Source organism: Python bivittatus, unplaced genomic scaffold (genome assembly GCF_059951505.1).
Source record: "Python bivittatus isolate LINGU-HERP-01145 unplaced genomic scaffold, Pbiv_v1 ctg000310_np1212, whole genome shotgun sequence".
NCBI classification, from domain to species: Eukaryota; Metazoa; Chordata; class Lepidosauria; order Squamata; family Pythonidae; genus Python; species Python bivittatus.
This window is the reverse complement of record NW_028277054.1, coordinates 2,318,384-2,335,434: the sequence shown is the minus strand read 5'-3', so window position 1 is coordinate 2,335,434 and position 17,051 is coordinate 2,318,384. Positions and strand designations below refer to the sequence as shown.

General features: G+C 48.2%; 1 protein-coding gene across 2 annotated transcripts; it reads right to left on the bottom strand.

Moving 5' to 3' along the window:
- Nucleotides 1-92: 92 nt before the first annotated feature.
- Nucleotides 93-11,712, bottom strand: HNRNPL (heterogeneous nuclear ribonucleoprotein L). 2 transcript variants are annotated; one of them, XM_088139808.1, is made up of 13 exons: nt 11,692-11,712; nt 9,479-9,597; nt 9,146-9,383; nt 8,767-8,852; nt 8,519-8,615; nt 7,648-7,720; nt 4,322-4,393; nt 3,958-4,238; nt 2,950-3,071; nt 2,657-2,858; nt 1,837-1,894; nt 1,542-1,637; nt 93-429 (listed from the first exon to the last, which is right to left on the bottom strand). In XM_088139808.1, the coding sequence occupies exons 3-13, from the start codon at nt 9,368-9,370 to the stop codon at nt 371-373; spliced, it is 1,371 nt and encodes a 456-aa protein (XP_087995934.1). In that variant the 5' UTR covers nt 9,371-9,383; nt 9,479-9,597; nt 11,692-11,712; the 3' UTR covers nt 93-370. The 2 variants fall into 2 exon arrangements, with proteins under 2 accessions (XP_087995934.1, XP_087995935.1); XM_088139809.1 differs by lacking the exon at nt 11,692-11,712 and adding an exon at nt 11,360-11,600.
- Nucleotides 11,713-17,051: the final 5,339 nt, after the last annotated feature.

The following is a 17,051-nucleotide window of genomic DNA, read 5'->3' as shown; positions in this document are numbered from 1 at the left end:
CTTCACTCCACTCAAAAAAATGATACTCGACACACCTGCCCGTCTTCCACAAAAACTTCCCAAGGGCTTTACTGGACCAGTTTATACAACAATTTATTTTCCAAACAGCTTTATTAAATGTGCCAACTAGCACAGGCAGCACACTGTATGAATGGGGAAAAAACATATCACATGTACAATAGTTTTAAAATTAGATGTCATCTGAAGGCCACAGGGCTTCTCTTCCCAGCTGATCTAGCTGCAGGCAGCCTCTAATTAAGCTTTTTTGTTTTTTTTTTTAAAAAAGGGACACAGCTTTGCCAAAAAAAAAAAAAATTCACACACATGAAAGTTAACGGAGCAGTCTTCTTTGTCAGGAACCAAAGAGAAATTAGGAAGCATGCTGAGCGGTTGAGAAGCAGAGTTTCAGTGTGTAGGGATATGGCCCATCTAGGAGAAAGCCAGAAATACTTATGAGTCACCTCAACAAGAAACAGATGGGCGGCCATACAAATTTGATTCATAAATAAATAAATAAAATCCCACATCATCATCAACAGCCACACAAAAAAGTATTTCTCAAGCGTTCCCAACTTTGACATCTCCCACTCTGATCCATCTGGGGCTGATGGCTTCACTCAGCCTTTGAGTAGCCAAAACAAGAGCGAAACTTCACATAATTCAGATTTAAACATAAATCACTTCAGATATTTTGTTACTTGCACGTTTAGTGATAATCCCCCTTTCACGCTAACAATTACAACGCAACTCTGGACACCACACACAGAAGTTTGGGTTGCACATCTCTTTAAGACAAATAACATCCACTTGACCTCAGTTCTCAATACAGGTAGTCCTCACTTAATGACCACAGCAGGGACTGGCAACTCCATTGCTAAGCAACATGGTCGTTATGTGAAACACAACAAAGCATGAGATCACGTGCTGGCTTCCCCACTGACTTTGCCTGTTGGAAGCCGGAAGTGAAGCTTGCAAATGGCGACCACGTGACTGCGGGATGCTGACAGCTCTAAATGCCTGCCAGATGTGAAGTGTCCAAATCATGATCATGTGATTGCAGGGATGCTGCGACAGCCCTAAGTGTGAGGACTGGTCATAAAGCTACTTTTTCAGCGCTGTCTTAAGTTTGAATGGTCGCTAAACAGGGCAGAGGACTACCTATACAACCTTGCTGTTGACTGCAGGGATGATGCTAACTTTGAAAGGAGGGTTTAGAATGTCAACCCCCAAGTTTACTTCACATCCATTCCAAATTATAAACACTGAGGCCCAATTCAGAATGTGCTTGTGCCAGTAGCTGTTTTTTCCTTCCAACCTTCAATAATTTGGCAGAGGTAGCAATGGAGAGCTACTGGCAGGGTCTCCAACAGGGTCAGCGTTTAGGACCTATTACTTGCCTTTCCTACCAGTAAAGATAAACAACCAAGAAGGGAAAAGGGCAGGAAGATGCCCCAGTCTTATCATCATCAGGCCCACTTCTTCAACATCTAGAAAACGCAACATGCAAACCCACACCGTGCCCCACACCCCATGGGGCTTACTTGGGTTTTTCATCTGATAATGGTTGAGGAAAGCCAGCGTTTCCAGCGCATCCCCTTTGGTTTCCCACTCCAGCAGACCCGACGAGCTCCTTTCACCTGCAGGCATTTCAAGATACAGCTTAAGATTAACCTGCCTCGTTTGAGCAGAGGCAGGCAAATTCTGAGGGGCAGACTATGACTCCAATCGTACGGATCCGCTCGGTTGTCCTAGGTCAGCATGGACACCCACCCTTCTCAATTCCTGCTTTCCAAGGAGCAGCATTCCCAAGACAGATCTCTGCAGTGGGATACTCACTCTTTCCTGAAAACACCTTGACTGAAGCCGGTCTCTTCACCCCCAGCTCATCGCAAATCTGACAAGGGAAAAAATGCCACATGTCACAGGAGCATTAAGCCACTACCCTACTGTACACTTTATGATGCTCATCTTCAGTCAGGTTCTATTCCCAGTTGTTCTTCCAGAAACATTACTGCTTTGAAAAATACAATTTTCAGCCATCACTGAACTGTGTTTTATATATTTTCTGTTTTATGCTGAAAATGTATTGGTAGGAGCAAAAAGGAGAGATGATTCTAAATATTATCCTATAGCAAAATAGCTCGTTCAAATGCTTTGCTCAATGCAAAAATACTGAACAAGCAACAATTGGTGTTTATTACTTTCAGTCAAGTGCTTTTTAGCACCACTTTGCAGCCTCTTCTTGTATCACTTTTGTCAAAAATTAACAGAAACCCATTGTCATTTTGTGAGGCCAAACGAAGAGCAGCTCGTATCCAGACTCAGGATCCAGAGACTTGCCGCTGGGACGGACCAGCAAGGTGGCCCAACTGGGTCCGTTCTAGTTGTCACTTCCAGGCACACCAGAGACTCTGCTGACATCATATTCAGGCGCACGTGTCTTTTTTCTTTAGTGTGACCGTTTCCTACTTTTAGAGATGTAAGCTGCCCAGAGCCACTGGGAGTGAGATGCTGTCTAAATCCAATAAAGTCATCATCCTATCATACAGCGAAGGAAGCAAGTTTTGCATGTCCTCTGATTCTTCCTAAACTGCCGAGTCATTTTCCCCATATGACAGCCGACCAGGCTGAGGCTGCCCCACGTCAAAGTTCTTACCTCGTAGAAGTTATCCTCCGTCACTTCCAGAGGCGCATTGAAGAAATGGAGCACGTTGCTGGGGTGCTGGATTCGGTTCTTGGCCGCTTGCTCAGGGGTTGAAAACCGATTGTTCCGAGAGCCGCTGAAATCTTTGTAGCTGCAAGAGCCATCCTCAAGACCATAAGACTGGCCAGGCATGATGGCCTGTTGCTTTGACACGCTGCAGACAAACCAAGAAACGATGTTCGACTGTGCACTCCTGGATTGACGCAGACTCAAGAAGGTCTTGGGGTAATCCAGAGGGAACTCACCATACGTTCAACTTCTGATCAAACATGAAGTTATTGTTGAGGTGGGTGATCGCTCGGTCTACCGCATAGCCGTCCGCCATCTCCACCATGGCTGCTCCAGGCTTGCTTTTCATGAACTTCACCTAAAAAAAAGCGTCCCTTTGTCCAACCACGAAAGATGGTTTTCAAAGCCAGCCCCCTTGTACGAGTACAAACTTGTGTCCATTTTAATAGGGATTGTTTTATAAACACTGAATCAAAACAGCAGCCAGCCTCTGCACTCAAAATGACATCTCTGTGGATACCCCCCCGACCGCAGACTCTCCAGGCATCAGTCTCACGCCCATCTTGCCTTTCACCACTGCTTCTCGAACCCCAACCTTAAATGAATGCAAGGACAAGTTTTCCCAATGCAGCATCAGCCTGCCTTTTTAACTCAAACCTGTTTCCAAAGGAGTGAAGACTCCACACTCTCTGGAGCCTTAGTACTTAAAATCTAGCGTGATTTTCACAGGCTGAAAATAATTGCAAGAATGCAGAAGATTCCCAACCTTACTATGAATTCTACTCCTTCCTTCAGGAGGCCATTCACTTTTGTCACCCTGAGAGCCTCTTGTGACCAGAGGGGAGGTCTCTCCACCTCCATTTTCATAAGGGTCAAATCACACATCTGGTTTCAGGACAGGGCACTAGCAGATCTGGATGCGGCTTAAGACAAAGCTAGCAGCCAAGCAGGGTCCTTGGATTTTTCAAGCCAACAGGATCCCAACGGTGCCTTGCCCAAGGCCCCCGAAGGGAGCAAAACATACAGTGGGACTGACTGCTAACAGAAAGGGGTTTCAGAGCTGGAATTCTAGGGAGGCCCTGCTGATGTGATTGCAGGCTCGCAATCTGGAGAGACCTGCCATTTGGAGGAACCATCAAGGATCAACCATCAAGGGCCAACTCCAATGCCTGTTCCAGCTGCCACTTCCAGGCATGCCACAGGCTCTGCCAACATCAGTTCCACCATGTCCCTTAGCAGCTTACCTTCTCCACATTTCCATAAAGGCAGAAGACGTTGAATACACGGTCACAGTTCATCTTAGACTGGTCCAAGCCATACACCATCAAAACGGGGCTATCGGCGTGGGGGCCATACTCCGGAGGGGGTGGCGGAGGAGGGGGGTGCCCATACTGAGGCCCATAGCGGCTTGGTCCCCTGTGGCGGCCACCCACGGGTGGGCCCATCCGCCTCCCTTCGTAATGAGGAGGAGGGGGGCCGTACCCTTCATCATGATAGTGGCCGTGATAGCCCCCGTGAGGTCCTCCTGAAGGAGGAAGCAAAGGCCAGTAAATGAAAGGGCAAAGCTGGACAAGGGCCAGAGAAGCTGCCACATGGATTGCAACTTACCGTATTCGGCAGGATGATCTCCAAGGAGAGGAGGCTGCCTCTGGCGCTTGTTAGGGTTCCCGCCCGGCTCCCCTGCCAAAAGGAGACGAACATTAGAAACTTCTAGGAACAGCTCAGTCACCTTGATTTCTGGGGCATACCTGGATGTTGGGAGACCTTGGTTAGGCCACGAGGCCAGCCTGTGGCATTCTCCATATTAAAAACTCCAGCATCCTCACAATATGTCTCTTTTCCACCATGGGAGAAAAGGGGGGAATAAAAAAAAAAAACCTCCTCCTTTTCAGGGGCACAACGTACAACCATCTCTCCTCCCAGTCCATCCTGATTGCCCCTTCTAAACAGTTAGGGTAGTGCTGGAAGGGGCCATTTGAGGTACTTCATGATACTACCTCGAATGTAAGAGCTCTGATATGTCTTTCAGGCCATTTAAGCAGCTCATCTGATGAACTAGAGCTCTGTGGGTTCCAAGCATTATTCTCAACAATCTATCTGGCCTAACAAAGATGTGTTCAGTCCTCTCTGTTTGCTCACTTTCCTCCAGAAACTTGACGGTAAAAAAAAGGGTCAACAGAAGCCAATTTCATGACCAACTCAAACATTAGGGCAACAGGAAAAAAAGACAAAACAAAACTCTTTGCCAGCCCACTCCCCACTTCTAGCAGAGCTAAAAGGATTAAACGAGACCAAGAAGAAGATGGCAAAGCAAAGCAAAAATAGCAGTTGTCCAGTTAAAACATAAATCGATATACAAGACAGAAGAATTTAAGCAATTCATACAATTTTCTTTTGTTCTTTAAAAAAGTAGTGTTTCGCAGTTTATTTCAATAGTCATTACAAAGATTGAAAAAGGCTACTTACAGCAGGAGTTTACAGTACAATGTCCCTTGTCACATACATATTCTGCATTTCTCTTACCATTGGACGCTTCAACAGTGTAAGCACAGTTCTGAAAGATGGCGTCCCATCAAACATACACTGCGACCCTGCGTTACATGGTTTCAGAGTCAAATACACGTCAAAAGGCACGAAACTGACACAATTAAATAAAAAAATTAAATAAAAAAGGGCTCACAGATTTTTTTTTGTCTTCAGATGGTATCAAGAAAAAAGGACATAACAAAGGTGTAATAATGAGTGTCCCTTCCGTGTTGCATCTCCTGATGTTTTGTCATGTGCTGTTAACAGGTTTGGTGCTTCTGGCTGTGTAGGTCTCCCATGTGCGTGTCTCTCCTCTGTTAATGGAGTGTGCCTTGGATCTCAAGTGCCCTTGGAGCGGAAAACGCCCCCAGTCTCTAGGGAGCTGGGGGCTTCGGGGACTTGGTGTTTGTTTGGGTTTTGTCTGTCTCCACTTGGCGCTGATAAATGTCGGCAGCCGAGGACTGCAAGAAAAGGAGTAATAAACGCCCTCCCAAACCAAACCAAGTTGATATGGAGAGCATCTTATGTCTTGAAGGGTCTCGGGGATCTACTCCGTTCTCCAGTAAGACCGTTGGTGCACTCTGTCTGAGACCCCTCTGGTCTGTGTTTTCCTAGTTTCTGTGTTACGTTCTTGGGTTCAAGGTTTTTTTTTTGGCTTTGTTTTGTTTTGTTTTGTAAGCATGTCGTGGCCTGGTGAGTCTTTCTCTCTCTTTTTCTCTGTCTCACTCTGTGCTTGTAGATGTCTCTTGGATCGCGGTGTTGTGTTCTTGATGTTAGAAAATGAACTCAATCTGTTGCGTTTCGGGTACACTTAAGATGCTGCATGTTTTCTCCAGGCAGAGCTAATGGAAGGTTGACTTTTTTTCCTACACTGTGTAGTGTTAAAGAGTGTCTAGCAGAAGGCAGATCACAGGCAATTCAGAGCTTCCACTGCAGTTGCATACGGTTCCCCCAGGGTCATATGGGAAATCTGTTCAGAGCTGGGGAAAGGCCAGATATCGCACCTCCTCAGTGCCCAGCCTGAGGGCAGAGAGTTGGGAGGCAGCTTCTGAACTGCCCAACCCTGCCAACTTAGCCACTGCCAATCTGCACAGCGCCTAAGTATGTACCTTGGAGGAGAAAGTGAGTCATGTTCATGTCAAGTCATGTAATGCCATTGCTTGCTTCGCTGTGAGGGTGGGGTCAAAAATGACCTCTGCCGGACCCCCCATCCAACAGCCTCCCCATGCTTGTTTGGAGCCATTAGATGATCCTTCTACATCCGTGGAACCAACCAACTCAACTGCCAAGTCTTAAGGAAACGCCTACTGTAAAAGCGCAGCCTGTTTTAAGCTGATTTCGTGCTTGAAGGGGCAACGCTGCCCAGCTAACAAAGCGAATATCCCTTCTTGTGCACGGGCACAGTAAGAGGATAGGCCAAGGCAGGGCTTGCCAGCTAGCTTTAGATTGAGCTGAAGCATATGAAGGTGACCATCCTCTCAGTCCCTTCCAAGGAAATGGCATTGGAGACCCCTTTATCAAAGGACCCCAAGACTTATGCAGCTCCCCCAAGTCCCACAGCCTGCACGCAGAAAAGGTTTTCCTTGAGCATGAGAGAAGCACTTTTCCCTTTACCCACCCTCCACCCATGGAATGGCAGTAGTGCAGTATATACACACAAACCCATAAATGAAATCGCTATAGAGTCCTTGGGGTTCTCTGGGCTCGGCTGTTTTCTTGCAGACGTTTCATTACCCGACTAGATAACATCTTCAGTGCTAGAAGGGAGTGGGGTTTGCTCTCTGTTTATACACAGTAGCTTGCCCTGTCAATGTTGGAGGGGGTGTTTTTTTTTCTTGGTAGTTCCTAGATTAGGCTGTTGTTTACTGCTTTTATAATGAGATAGCTAGATTAACACAGGGGCATGTCACCTCAGGCTCTCCACAAGACTTCCATTTCCAAACAGAGGGGAAGAGCCATCCCTGGACCCCCCAGGTGTTAAAGCTTCCTAGAATCCATTCCGGGTTGCCCCTTGTAAAGGAAATCTGAGCGCAGCCTGCTTTTCAACTCTCAACTACAACCCCACCTTCCTAGTGCAGCAATCCACATGTGCATTAGAGACATAACACAAAGAAGTGGAATTCTGTACAGAAGATACCCGACCAGACACAAACAGGGAAGCGAAGCCACCCCAATCCCCTTGTTGCTATTCTCGACACCCCCTTGCCTTGAGCCTTACAAGGCTCAGGAAGCCTCCTGTAGCTGAAGCCAAGATGCTGCTGCTCTGGCCTTCAGGGTTCCAAAATCAGGCACCATGTTGGACAGCAGGCAAATGGCATTACATCACACAAATCAGCTTTAGGAAGTGTGCTACTCAACAGGAAAAGAAAGGGTCTGTGTATAGCTTGAGAGCAGTCTATCAAGGTTACCTTGCCCACTGAGGTTGGGATTGGTGTAGTCCCACGTGTCCTGGTCATTCTTGAATACATTCAGGCGAGTGGGCTTTTAAAAAAAAAAAAAAAAGCAAAAACAAATGTGAAAAAATAATACAGGGGGATCAAGAGAGTGAGCAACAAAGCCCTACCATGTCTTTCTCCTATGTTGTTATACTGGCTGTTGAGCTGTCACAAAATATAGTGATCCAACTGGCTTATTACATCGACTATAAACCAAGCCCCACCAACTGTATCTATTTCACATTAGCCTACAATATCTGGCAGTTAGTACAATTGTTTATTATCAGAGCACATGTAAATTTTGCTATGTGCCCAGCCTCGGCCTGCTTCCTATTCAGGATATTGGGCTTACAACCTCATTGCTAGTTGGGAGCACTGAAGTCAACATCGAATAAATATCTGGCTGGCAATGGCCAAGTTAAAGTCCTTTTTGCCGGCAGCCACTGCAACCTATTTTACAGATTAGCTGCCCTACTGGCAGGAATTCCTGCCACTCTGCAACTTAACACAGAAGAAACACCAGACCATAGCTTTCCCAACTTTTCAGCTAATGACGTAACACCCTTACCTACTAGCAAGTACCTTAGGCAAAGAAATAACATCAGATAGCTACTGCTGTGCCATTTCAGAAGGTGCTTAAGTATCAGCATTAATGTAACAATGTTACTTTAATGTCAGGACACTCCTAATTAGAAGAAAACTGGGTTAAGCATTATTGGATCAATATCACTATTTGCAAATCCCTTCTGATTCAGTAAACAAGTGTTTGCTGATTTTGGGTGGAATGTCATAGACCTTTCTGTGCAACACAAACGACTATTTCCCCTTTTGGAGCCTCGCTCACCTTTGCGTATTCAATCTTCAGAGTACAGCAGCCAGAGTAAATGTCGGCCCCATTCAGAGAAGCTTTTGCTCTCTGAGCACTCTGCACAGAATCAAATGTTTGCAGAGTTAAAGAAAACTTAACTGGATGTTTCCTAATCAACCTTCTTCAAGCTACTAGCTCAATCTCCCACAGCCCACGTGAAAGACAGTTTTGAACAAATATTAGCCAACTGCTTCATTCTTCTCAGCTATCAAAAAAAAGGATATTCCACCATAGCCTGGACCCCATTCTTTCTAAAGATAACAATCCGCTGAACTGGACCACACGGGTTGCAGATGGTATACAGGACATCCTACAAGAGAAAGACTGTAAAAGTCAACATGATCTCGCGAGAACAGCCCCTGTGAGTCTCCTAGCATCCCTGCCTTCCAGAGACCTCAACTGTACCGTTTACTGAGACAAGGAGACAGACCCGCCTTCAGCATTCCAGAAGCAAACCATTCAGACAACACTATTTTAACCATCAATTTGCTCTTTCTGACTGGGTCCAAAGCAAGCTTGGAGGCCCAATGAAAACCAGGACTGCCACATCCTCAGGTACTCAGTGTAGATTTGGGTCAACACAAAAGCAGCCTTGTAACGCACCGTTGTAATGGAGTAGATGGGGTTCAGAATGGTGAAGAGCAAGACATTGTTAACTCCCCGAGAATCATCCGAGTCACCAGGGCGTGAAATCTTCTGGCTGGTGGAATAGTTGACAAAGGCCGGGTGCCCAGCAATGTAGATCTGATTGTCAGCTGCGTAATTCACAGCATTGCACGCTCCCAGTATGTCCTCAAACTCCACAAGAGCCTGCCTCTTTTTGGGCATCACCACCACATAGCTGGGGGGAAACAGGGAAAAGAGAACCTTAAGCCATTGGAACTTGCACAATCTGTCATTATATTCCCCTAGATGTTCTGGCTGCCCATTCCTCACCTGATTGGGCCAAATTCTTGTAGGGCCTCCACAAGATCAGCTTCTACCACACCATCAATCAGACCCCTGATATGGACCACAGGAGAAGCAGCCGGTTTGTGAGGATCATCATAGTTCTCCTGCAAGAACAGATGAGATCATTTGACACTTCCGTCAATAACATTCTAGTGCAAAAGCAGAGGAGACTCTTTCACAAAGAGGTGGTACTGCAAAGTGGAGCAGTTGACTCAATGCTATTTAGCCCAAGAGGAAGAAGAGCCAGAACTAACTTAGCAGGATACAGTTAAAATGGAATTCCCTGTCATCAGAGGTAGTTAAGCTACTGATTTTTTTTTTTAATGGGACTAGGGAAATTAATGGGGAAAAGCCTATCCTTGTCTATAAATCCGGATGACTGCTCACTGCCTCATTCATCACACAGTCTACCTTATATGTTGTTGGGAAGCAACAGAAGAAGTGGCTTTCGGCTGGATCCAGCACAGCTCTTCTTGTCTCAGCTTATATTAAAAGAGCACCAGCTGGGTTTCTTTGGCAAATTCATGTTCAAAGCCCCTTCCTTGCTCTATGCTAACGCTCCTTCTTCAAGGGAGAAGAACATTTCACATATCCTGTGAGAAAAACCTTTGTGCATCCTAAGCACTAGTAAACTTGAGCCCACCTTCTAAGACCAGTGTTTCCCAAACATGGGAACTTGAAGATGTGAGAAACGCTGGTCTAGATGTTCTGGGCCTGATAGTCGAATCCAATGGAGTTAACAATACTGCCCAACAGACAGCTACAGAAACCAGTGCCAAGATGCACACACCCAAGTTTAAAACATTCAGAGGCAGCTAAGCAGTGACTTTCTCTAGAGAAGAGCATAGGAAAGCCCTTGGCCACACACCCTGACTCTTAAATAGGATGAAATTACTCTGCCCGCAGACCTTGCACAGCAGATGGAATTGGACGCTGCAGGCTGAGCTGCCAATGACTACCATGCTCCTTTCACCTTCATTTATTCACCATGGCTTTGGGCAGCAGAGCCAGAGCAAGTGTGCAACAAAGGCACACTTTAATCAGGGCTTTCCCAGTGACAGGCAACTCCTCCTGAGGGCTTTTCTCACAAGGCTCGGTAAATACATCCCGCAACGGCAGCCGGGAATGCGAAAGCGAGAGCCGGCCTGCAGCCTGATGGTCAGATGTGGCTCTCGAGGGCCACAAGCCCCCTGCCCATCGAGGCCAAGCCTTGCTTGCGGCAGCCAACGCTTTGCGCGCCACGGGGCGCCTTTCGGTTATGGCTTAAACCCCGCGGCGGACCCGAACCTGCCCCCTCTTCCGAAAGGCCGCTAAATGCTGTCATTTTAGGGCGTCCCAGGCCAAGTCCGGCGGGGCCTCGGCAAAGCGGGCGGCGATCCTTCCTCACGGCAGGCGGATGGACTGCTTCTGTAAATGGAAGCTCCACTTACCTGGCAGGGCGGCCGCCCTCTTCCCCTCCCAACCTTTCCGCTTAAAGCGCCGAAGGAAGGCTTGCTCGCGCGGGCCCGTTCCCTCTCTTGCTCCCACCCAGGCGGCCCCGGGCCCAAGGGGAAGAGGCGGGATGCCCACGGAAGACTGCGCCTACCCATGGAGGCTCCATGCCGGCCGCCTGCTCTCCCCAGGAACGCCCCAGACTACAAGTCCCATCTTCCCAAAGCACCACTCGCCCGAACGCCCCACCCGCATGGAACTACAACCCCCATGCCCGCTACAAGGATTATGGGCGCTGTGGTCCAGCGCGAGCCGCGTTTTAAAGCTCTTTCGGCCGCGGAGGATGGACGGCCCGGTTCCCCTCCAGGACGCCCTTGCCCAGCTCCGCCCTTCTCCCCCGGGCGCCTTTCTTCGTCGGCCCGGCTCCGCTCTCACCCCGCCTCCGCCGGCCGCTCCCCCCGGCCCGTGATCCGCGTTCTCCGTTTTCTGGCGCTTCGGGGCGCGCCCGCCTTCAGGGCCGCCCCCGTAGTAACGGCCGGAGCCGCCGCCACCGCCGCCTGCCATCTTCACCATGTCACCTCCGCGTCCTGAGCCGCCGCCACCGCCACCTTCTCCGCTCTGCGAACCTCGCCACCTCCGCCGCGACATGGCGCCCACACTACCCCAACCCACCCTCGCTCCCTCCTCAGGCACGCCTCTATTGGGTTCGCCCGCCGTCACTCAACGCCGTCGAGGCTCTCATTGGGTCGAGGCGGTACCTTACCTACCTTTGTCCCGCCCTCCGCCGCCATAGGATCGGCTTCTCCCGCCTGCCGATATGATTCGCTCTTGCATCTGTTTATCAAAAGTCTTGGCCTTTTCAGTTGGCCAGCAGGAACGCTCGTCCCCTCTTTCTTCAAACTCATTGGGTCAAAGCGACGTCTCTCCGCGCGGCATCCCGCCCCACCACATTGCTGCTCATCAAGTTCCCTCCTTCTTCTCCATAAAACCGTCGGTTCGACTGAAAAGTTACGGTTTGACCCTGAAATTCTATTGGTTGCTTAGAGTGTCAATCTTAGCTGCTCGAAATCTGATTGCGCTAAATCTCAAATGAACGCCCTGATTGGGTCCTATATGCGGTCGCTCCAAGGGGTTAAATTTATTGGTTGATTTTGTGCCCATCACTCTTCTCTCTTGAAACCCATTGGGCCGGCGCGGCTCGATCTTTATTTTAATTGGTAGACGTGACTTCAGTCCCAGCCCTATCGCTCTTCTTATTATGAACCAATAAGGTCTCAGTTCCAGAAAAGAAAGAAGGGGGGCGGAATTCTCCAACGGTCGTCTTTCAACGTTTAACCAGGAGAAGCCCCGCCCTCCTTCCTTTTACGTCGACCCGGTGGAGAAGCAAAGGCTGATGGGAAAGGCCTGGATCTGGGCCAAGGCTGCACGGGGATTGGTCGAAGGACAGCTCGGTTGCAAAGGATCATGGGAGCTGCCTTGAACTTTGGTCAAGGTGATACATGCAAGGCATGTTGGCTAAGAGATGGTTTATGGAGTTCACACAACATACTAACCCTAATCTAGCCACGTGGGCTGGGTTACCACCCAGTTAACCCAGTGTTTCTCAACTTTGACAACTTTAAGATATGTGGACTTCAGTTCCCAGAATTCCCCAGCCAGCCTGGCTGGGGAATTCTGGGAACTGAAGTCCACATATCTTAAAGTTGTCAAAGTTGAGAAACACTGGGTTAACCATATGCTAGCCCAGGGGTTGTGTGAACCTAGCCTGCCTCTGGATCGCTTGACGCCCAGCTGCAGCGCCTCGGGAGAGCCTCCCACAGATCCAAACTGAGCATGGGGGGACATGCACAGAGGCCTGCATCTGCTCCTCGACAGCTTTCCATGCCTTGGTGCTCCCACTGGGGTGTGCTGGGCTCTGTGCCAGCCTTTGGGGTGAGGCTGAGAAAGGAAGCAGCCTAGCAAGCTGGCTGCGCGTTTGGGAAGAGCCGCTCCAAAGTCTCACAGCCCTTGAATCAAGGCCCGGCCAAGAGTTGTGTCAAACGAAAAGGAGACCATGAACATTCAGGATGACAAAATGCCTGTGGGAAGCCCACAAAAATCCCTTTTTTTTTATTTGTTCCTCATTCCTTCTTGCGACATTGCAAGCCTGCAGACGCTGCTTTGTCCATAATACGGTACTTCTCTTGGACTGCTGAGACACAGAGCCAGCAAAGCACGACACTGGAAATCAACTTTTTTTTTACTGTGTACATTGTGCCTCTATTTCTATTCTCCCATCTCCTCTACTTTGGAAAGAGGCTATTTCTAACAGCTGGCGGTGGGAGGAGCAGAAAGGAACACAGTGATGGCTATTAAAGAGGACAAAGCCCTTCCCTTGCCCAGTGATGGGGAAGGAAGGGAAAAGAAGGCAACTTTATCATTTGCATCCACACTGTAGGCCCAGGCAGCTGTCAGCAACATTCCTATGTCTCCAGATCAGAATTTATGATTGCTCAGCAATTAATAACCTGAGATGCTCATACAGTCAAGGGATTACTCAGCAAAAGGCGGCCGGCCGGCCTGCTCTTCTGCCGAGTTTATGTGTCGGGTGATCCCTCCCTCCCTGAAAGGGAAAAAAAAATTGCTTACCTTTTTTTCCCCCAAGGCACTGTCCACTTGGAGTCCAAGCCGTATGGGAAGAACTCTTCATGATCCAAATTTAAGTCCTATTTCTGCTGCTGCTTTTCCTGGTTCTCTGGAGAGACTGTATTTTGTGCAATTTTGGTAGCTTTCAGAAGCCATGGTTGGAATGGGGCATAGAGGTTAGGCAGGTGGTTATTCCTGTCTGAGGTAGAGTTTTCTGTACAGAAATTGCGCAACTAGAGTCGGGATAAGTAAATGTTATCAATAAATGGCTATTTTATCAAGCTGTTCACATGCATTGGGTCAGAAAATTGATCGGGTCAACTGCAATTGTTACATCCATTTTGTAGATGGGGAAAATGAGAGAGAGGCCATCCTGAAATGTCCAAGGCCACCATGAAGGTGGACGATGCACAATGTTCTTAACCAGCTCAGTTAAAAAATCTAAGTGCTGTGTTTTCCCAACGTGGTGGTTGGTTTTAACCCTCTTTAGGTCTGTATGTGCCTGACCGTGTTGCATGAACCCACCTGATGTTCAGCGTAATGGGAAAAACCAGAAAACTGAGTTAATCTGGCTCATGAGTTGGTGGCAAAGATCACACCTGAACAAGCGAAGCAGGTTCCTAGTTCTAACACTCATCTCTTGCTTCTTCGTGTATTGACTCAAAGCAAGACAGAGCTTTTCCTAGCTAGCCATGCATTGGGTTGTGGCCACTCTAACTCCTCTTACGAAAGACTGCTTTTTTTTCTTAGAGATGCCCAAACAGTGCGAGGGGAGGAAAAAAGAAGCTGGTTTGTCTCAACGTCAGCCCTTTTCCATTCTCCTTTTCAAAGGGGCCTGCAAATTCAGACGCTGCACTTTTTTAAAAAAAATTCAAAATAGGATCTGAGAGTGAACAGGACAGGGAAGCCCTCCAATTCTGGAGGGAAGCTGTGTGTGTTGGGGGGGGAGAACAGCTGCAGCCCTGGCAGCTGACTCAGAATCTGGTCATTGGTAAAAGCCTCCCACAGCTGCAGACAGCCTGGACTGGTTGGCTGTTAAAAGCAGGATCCTGCTGGCGTTGTGGTTTAAGGGGGAGGGAATACTGAAACTGGAAGCTGACCCTTACAGGGGACTTTTGCGTCAAATTTTCCACCGCTTCGCATTGCTTCTTCATTTCCGCCTCTAGCGTAGGATTTAGGACTGGGTGGGAGGAGAGGGTCCATGCGCCTCTCTTCTAGAGTTGAAACAGAAAATCTTGTAGCTGCCTTAATTTTGTTCAGAGTCCTAGAATCTTTGGCTGCTTAAGGCATAAACTAATTTGGAGAAGCAAACCAGGCCTGTATTCCTCCCCCTTCCTTGTCTTTTGGGAAGGATAACCGGAGCCACCGCCCGTTTCTGGCCCCAAAATGGGAACCACCACCCATACAGAAGAGCAAAGTTGTAATGTTTCAGCCCGAGTCACTGATCTGCATGTGCCTCCAAGCCGATAGAAGGTGCATGCATTTCCACATCAGGCGCGATGGAAATAGCTGTCATACCTAATGCAGTGAAGTGATCCACCTTCAGAGCTGTGCAGCTGCCTCTGGAGGTGTGTCACTCGTGCAGAGTTGCAACAGGCAGTCTCTTCTAAGGACGGGGAATCTCTGTTTGCATCGAAGCGTTTGGATGAGGAGAGCAGCAGTGACCCAGCGGGAAACTCACCTCTCAATCAACGATGCCCAGAGGAACATAGAAACCCACCTGTCTTCTTACTCAGCACATATGCGAACAATAAACTCCAGTGAAGCTGTTCACCGAGAAGCAATTCCTACTTACAGGACAGGTGGACAGCATTACACAGCCCTGGCTCCTATTCCACCTTAGGGATCACAAGCTCCGCATGGGCTGATCAGTGAAAGGATCTAAATGTTCAGACTGGGCTGGCAAACCCAGAACATCAGAGAAGTAGGCAAGATAGAGAGAGAGAAACTCAAGGGCCTGTCCCCAATGTCACTTGCGGCAAGGCATGGGCCAACCTCCCTTTCTTCCCCTTTGGCAGCCCCTTCTGCAAGTTGAAAGATTAGCCAACTGAGTAAACTCAGTGTCAGGGCAGGCTTTGAACAGAGGTGGAACATTAACTCTGCAGGAGTTAACTTGCTTGGCTGCTTTTAAAAGTTGGCCAGGCTTGACAGGGGAACAAGCTTTCAACCTGTCACATGCCAACGGGTGGGGGACGAACACCCAGCCTGCCTGCCTGCCTGCCCTCTGCCCCACATCTCTCAGAAGCGCCAGAGATTAACCCAGGAGGGTGCTCCGTTTCCTTTTCCTTTTTTAAAAAATAATTTTATTAAAATTATAATGGCAAAAGTAAAAGCTAATGCAAGCTAAAGGAAAGAGTAGAAAGTAAAAAGTGCCGAGGGAAAGCAAAAAAGGGTAGAGAATAGAAAGAAAAGTAAGAATATAGTAAAGAAATGGAAAAGGAATATATGAAGAAGTGACTTCTCACCTTCATCACAAGAATAAGCAATTTTAGTAACTTTGCACCTCCTCTTAAATTGCAACAAATGATCTCTTCTTCCCATATGCCATCTCTTATCTACAAACAAATCCATAAAGCATCGTCATTTTGCTGGTGTCAGCAAAAGTCCATTAAGGGTTAACCTTGATCAGATAAACCGACTTTATATTCCTTCCGTCGACTTCTAACAATCTTAATCTTCAGCCCATTCGTGTAATGCTGTAGCACTTGACTTCTTTTCATTTCTTTTTCAGCCCTTCTCGCAAGATTCATCCAAGCTTTAACAAACGAGGTTGTGCTAAGCCTGTATTGACTAAACCACATGATGGTTTAGGTGCAATGTGCAATGTGCGAAGCCAGTCCCACTAAACCTGGCTTGTCTTAACCATGGTTCGGGTGAACTGTAATTGGCTGAATTCAGATACCACGCTAAGCTGTAAACTTTGAACTGCGATTCACAATGGCACGGGCTAAGCCAGTTCTAAACCGACTACACAGTTAACCTGATTATGGCATTAACCCAGCATTTCTCAGATGTGTGGACTTCAACTCAACCCTGCTGAGGAATTCTGGGAGTTGCCCAGTTGGGAAAGAGCACGCTAATTCATTTTTGTGCAACATGTTAGTCTTACTGTGTGAGCGCAAGTGTGAGGATTGCGCCATGGAGCAAGTGTACATCACCTGCTTGGCATCGTTCGGTCCCCGTCCAGCCAGGGACCAGCCATCGTGGGCCAGGAGCATTGGTAGTGTGACTCATTGCTTCATCAGTTCCTGTGACCAGCCGCAAACATTCCTGTGCGGTTTGGCAGAGCTGCAATCCGGCTTCGCTACGTTCTTCTCAACACCCACTTCCTGCCTGTCACTCGCACGCGCTTCCTCCTCGCGAGTGTTGCTGTAACCTGTTCGCACTGCCTCCGAGTTAGTGAATTAGAAGCAGGGGATCTCCAGATGGATCTGGGGCCAGAGGTGAGCTTCCTGCTGCTCGTCATCCCTCCCTGGGTGGCACTCTACTACTCGGGTGCAAT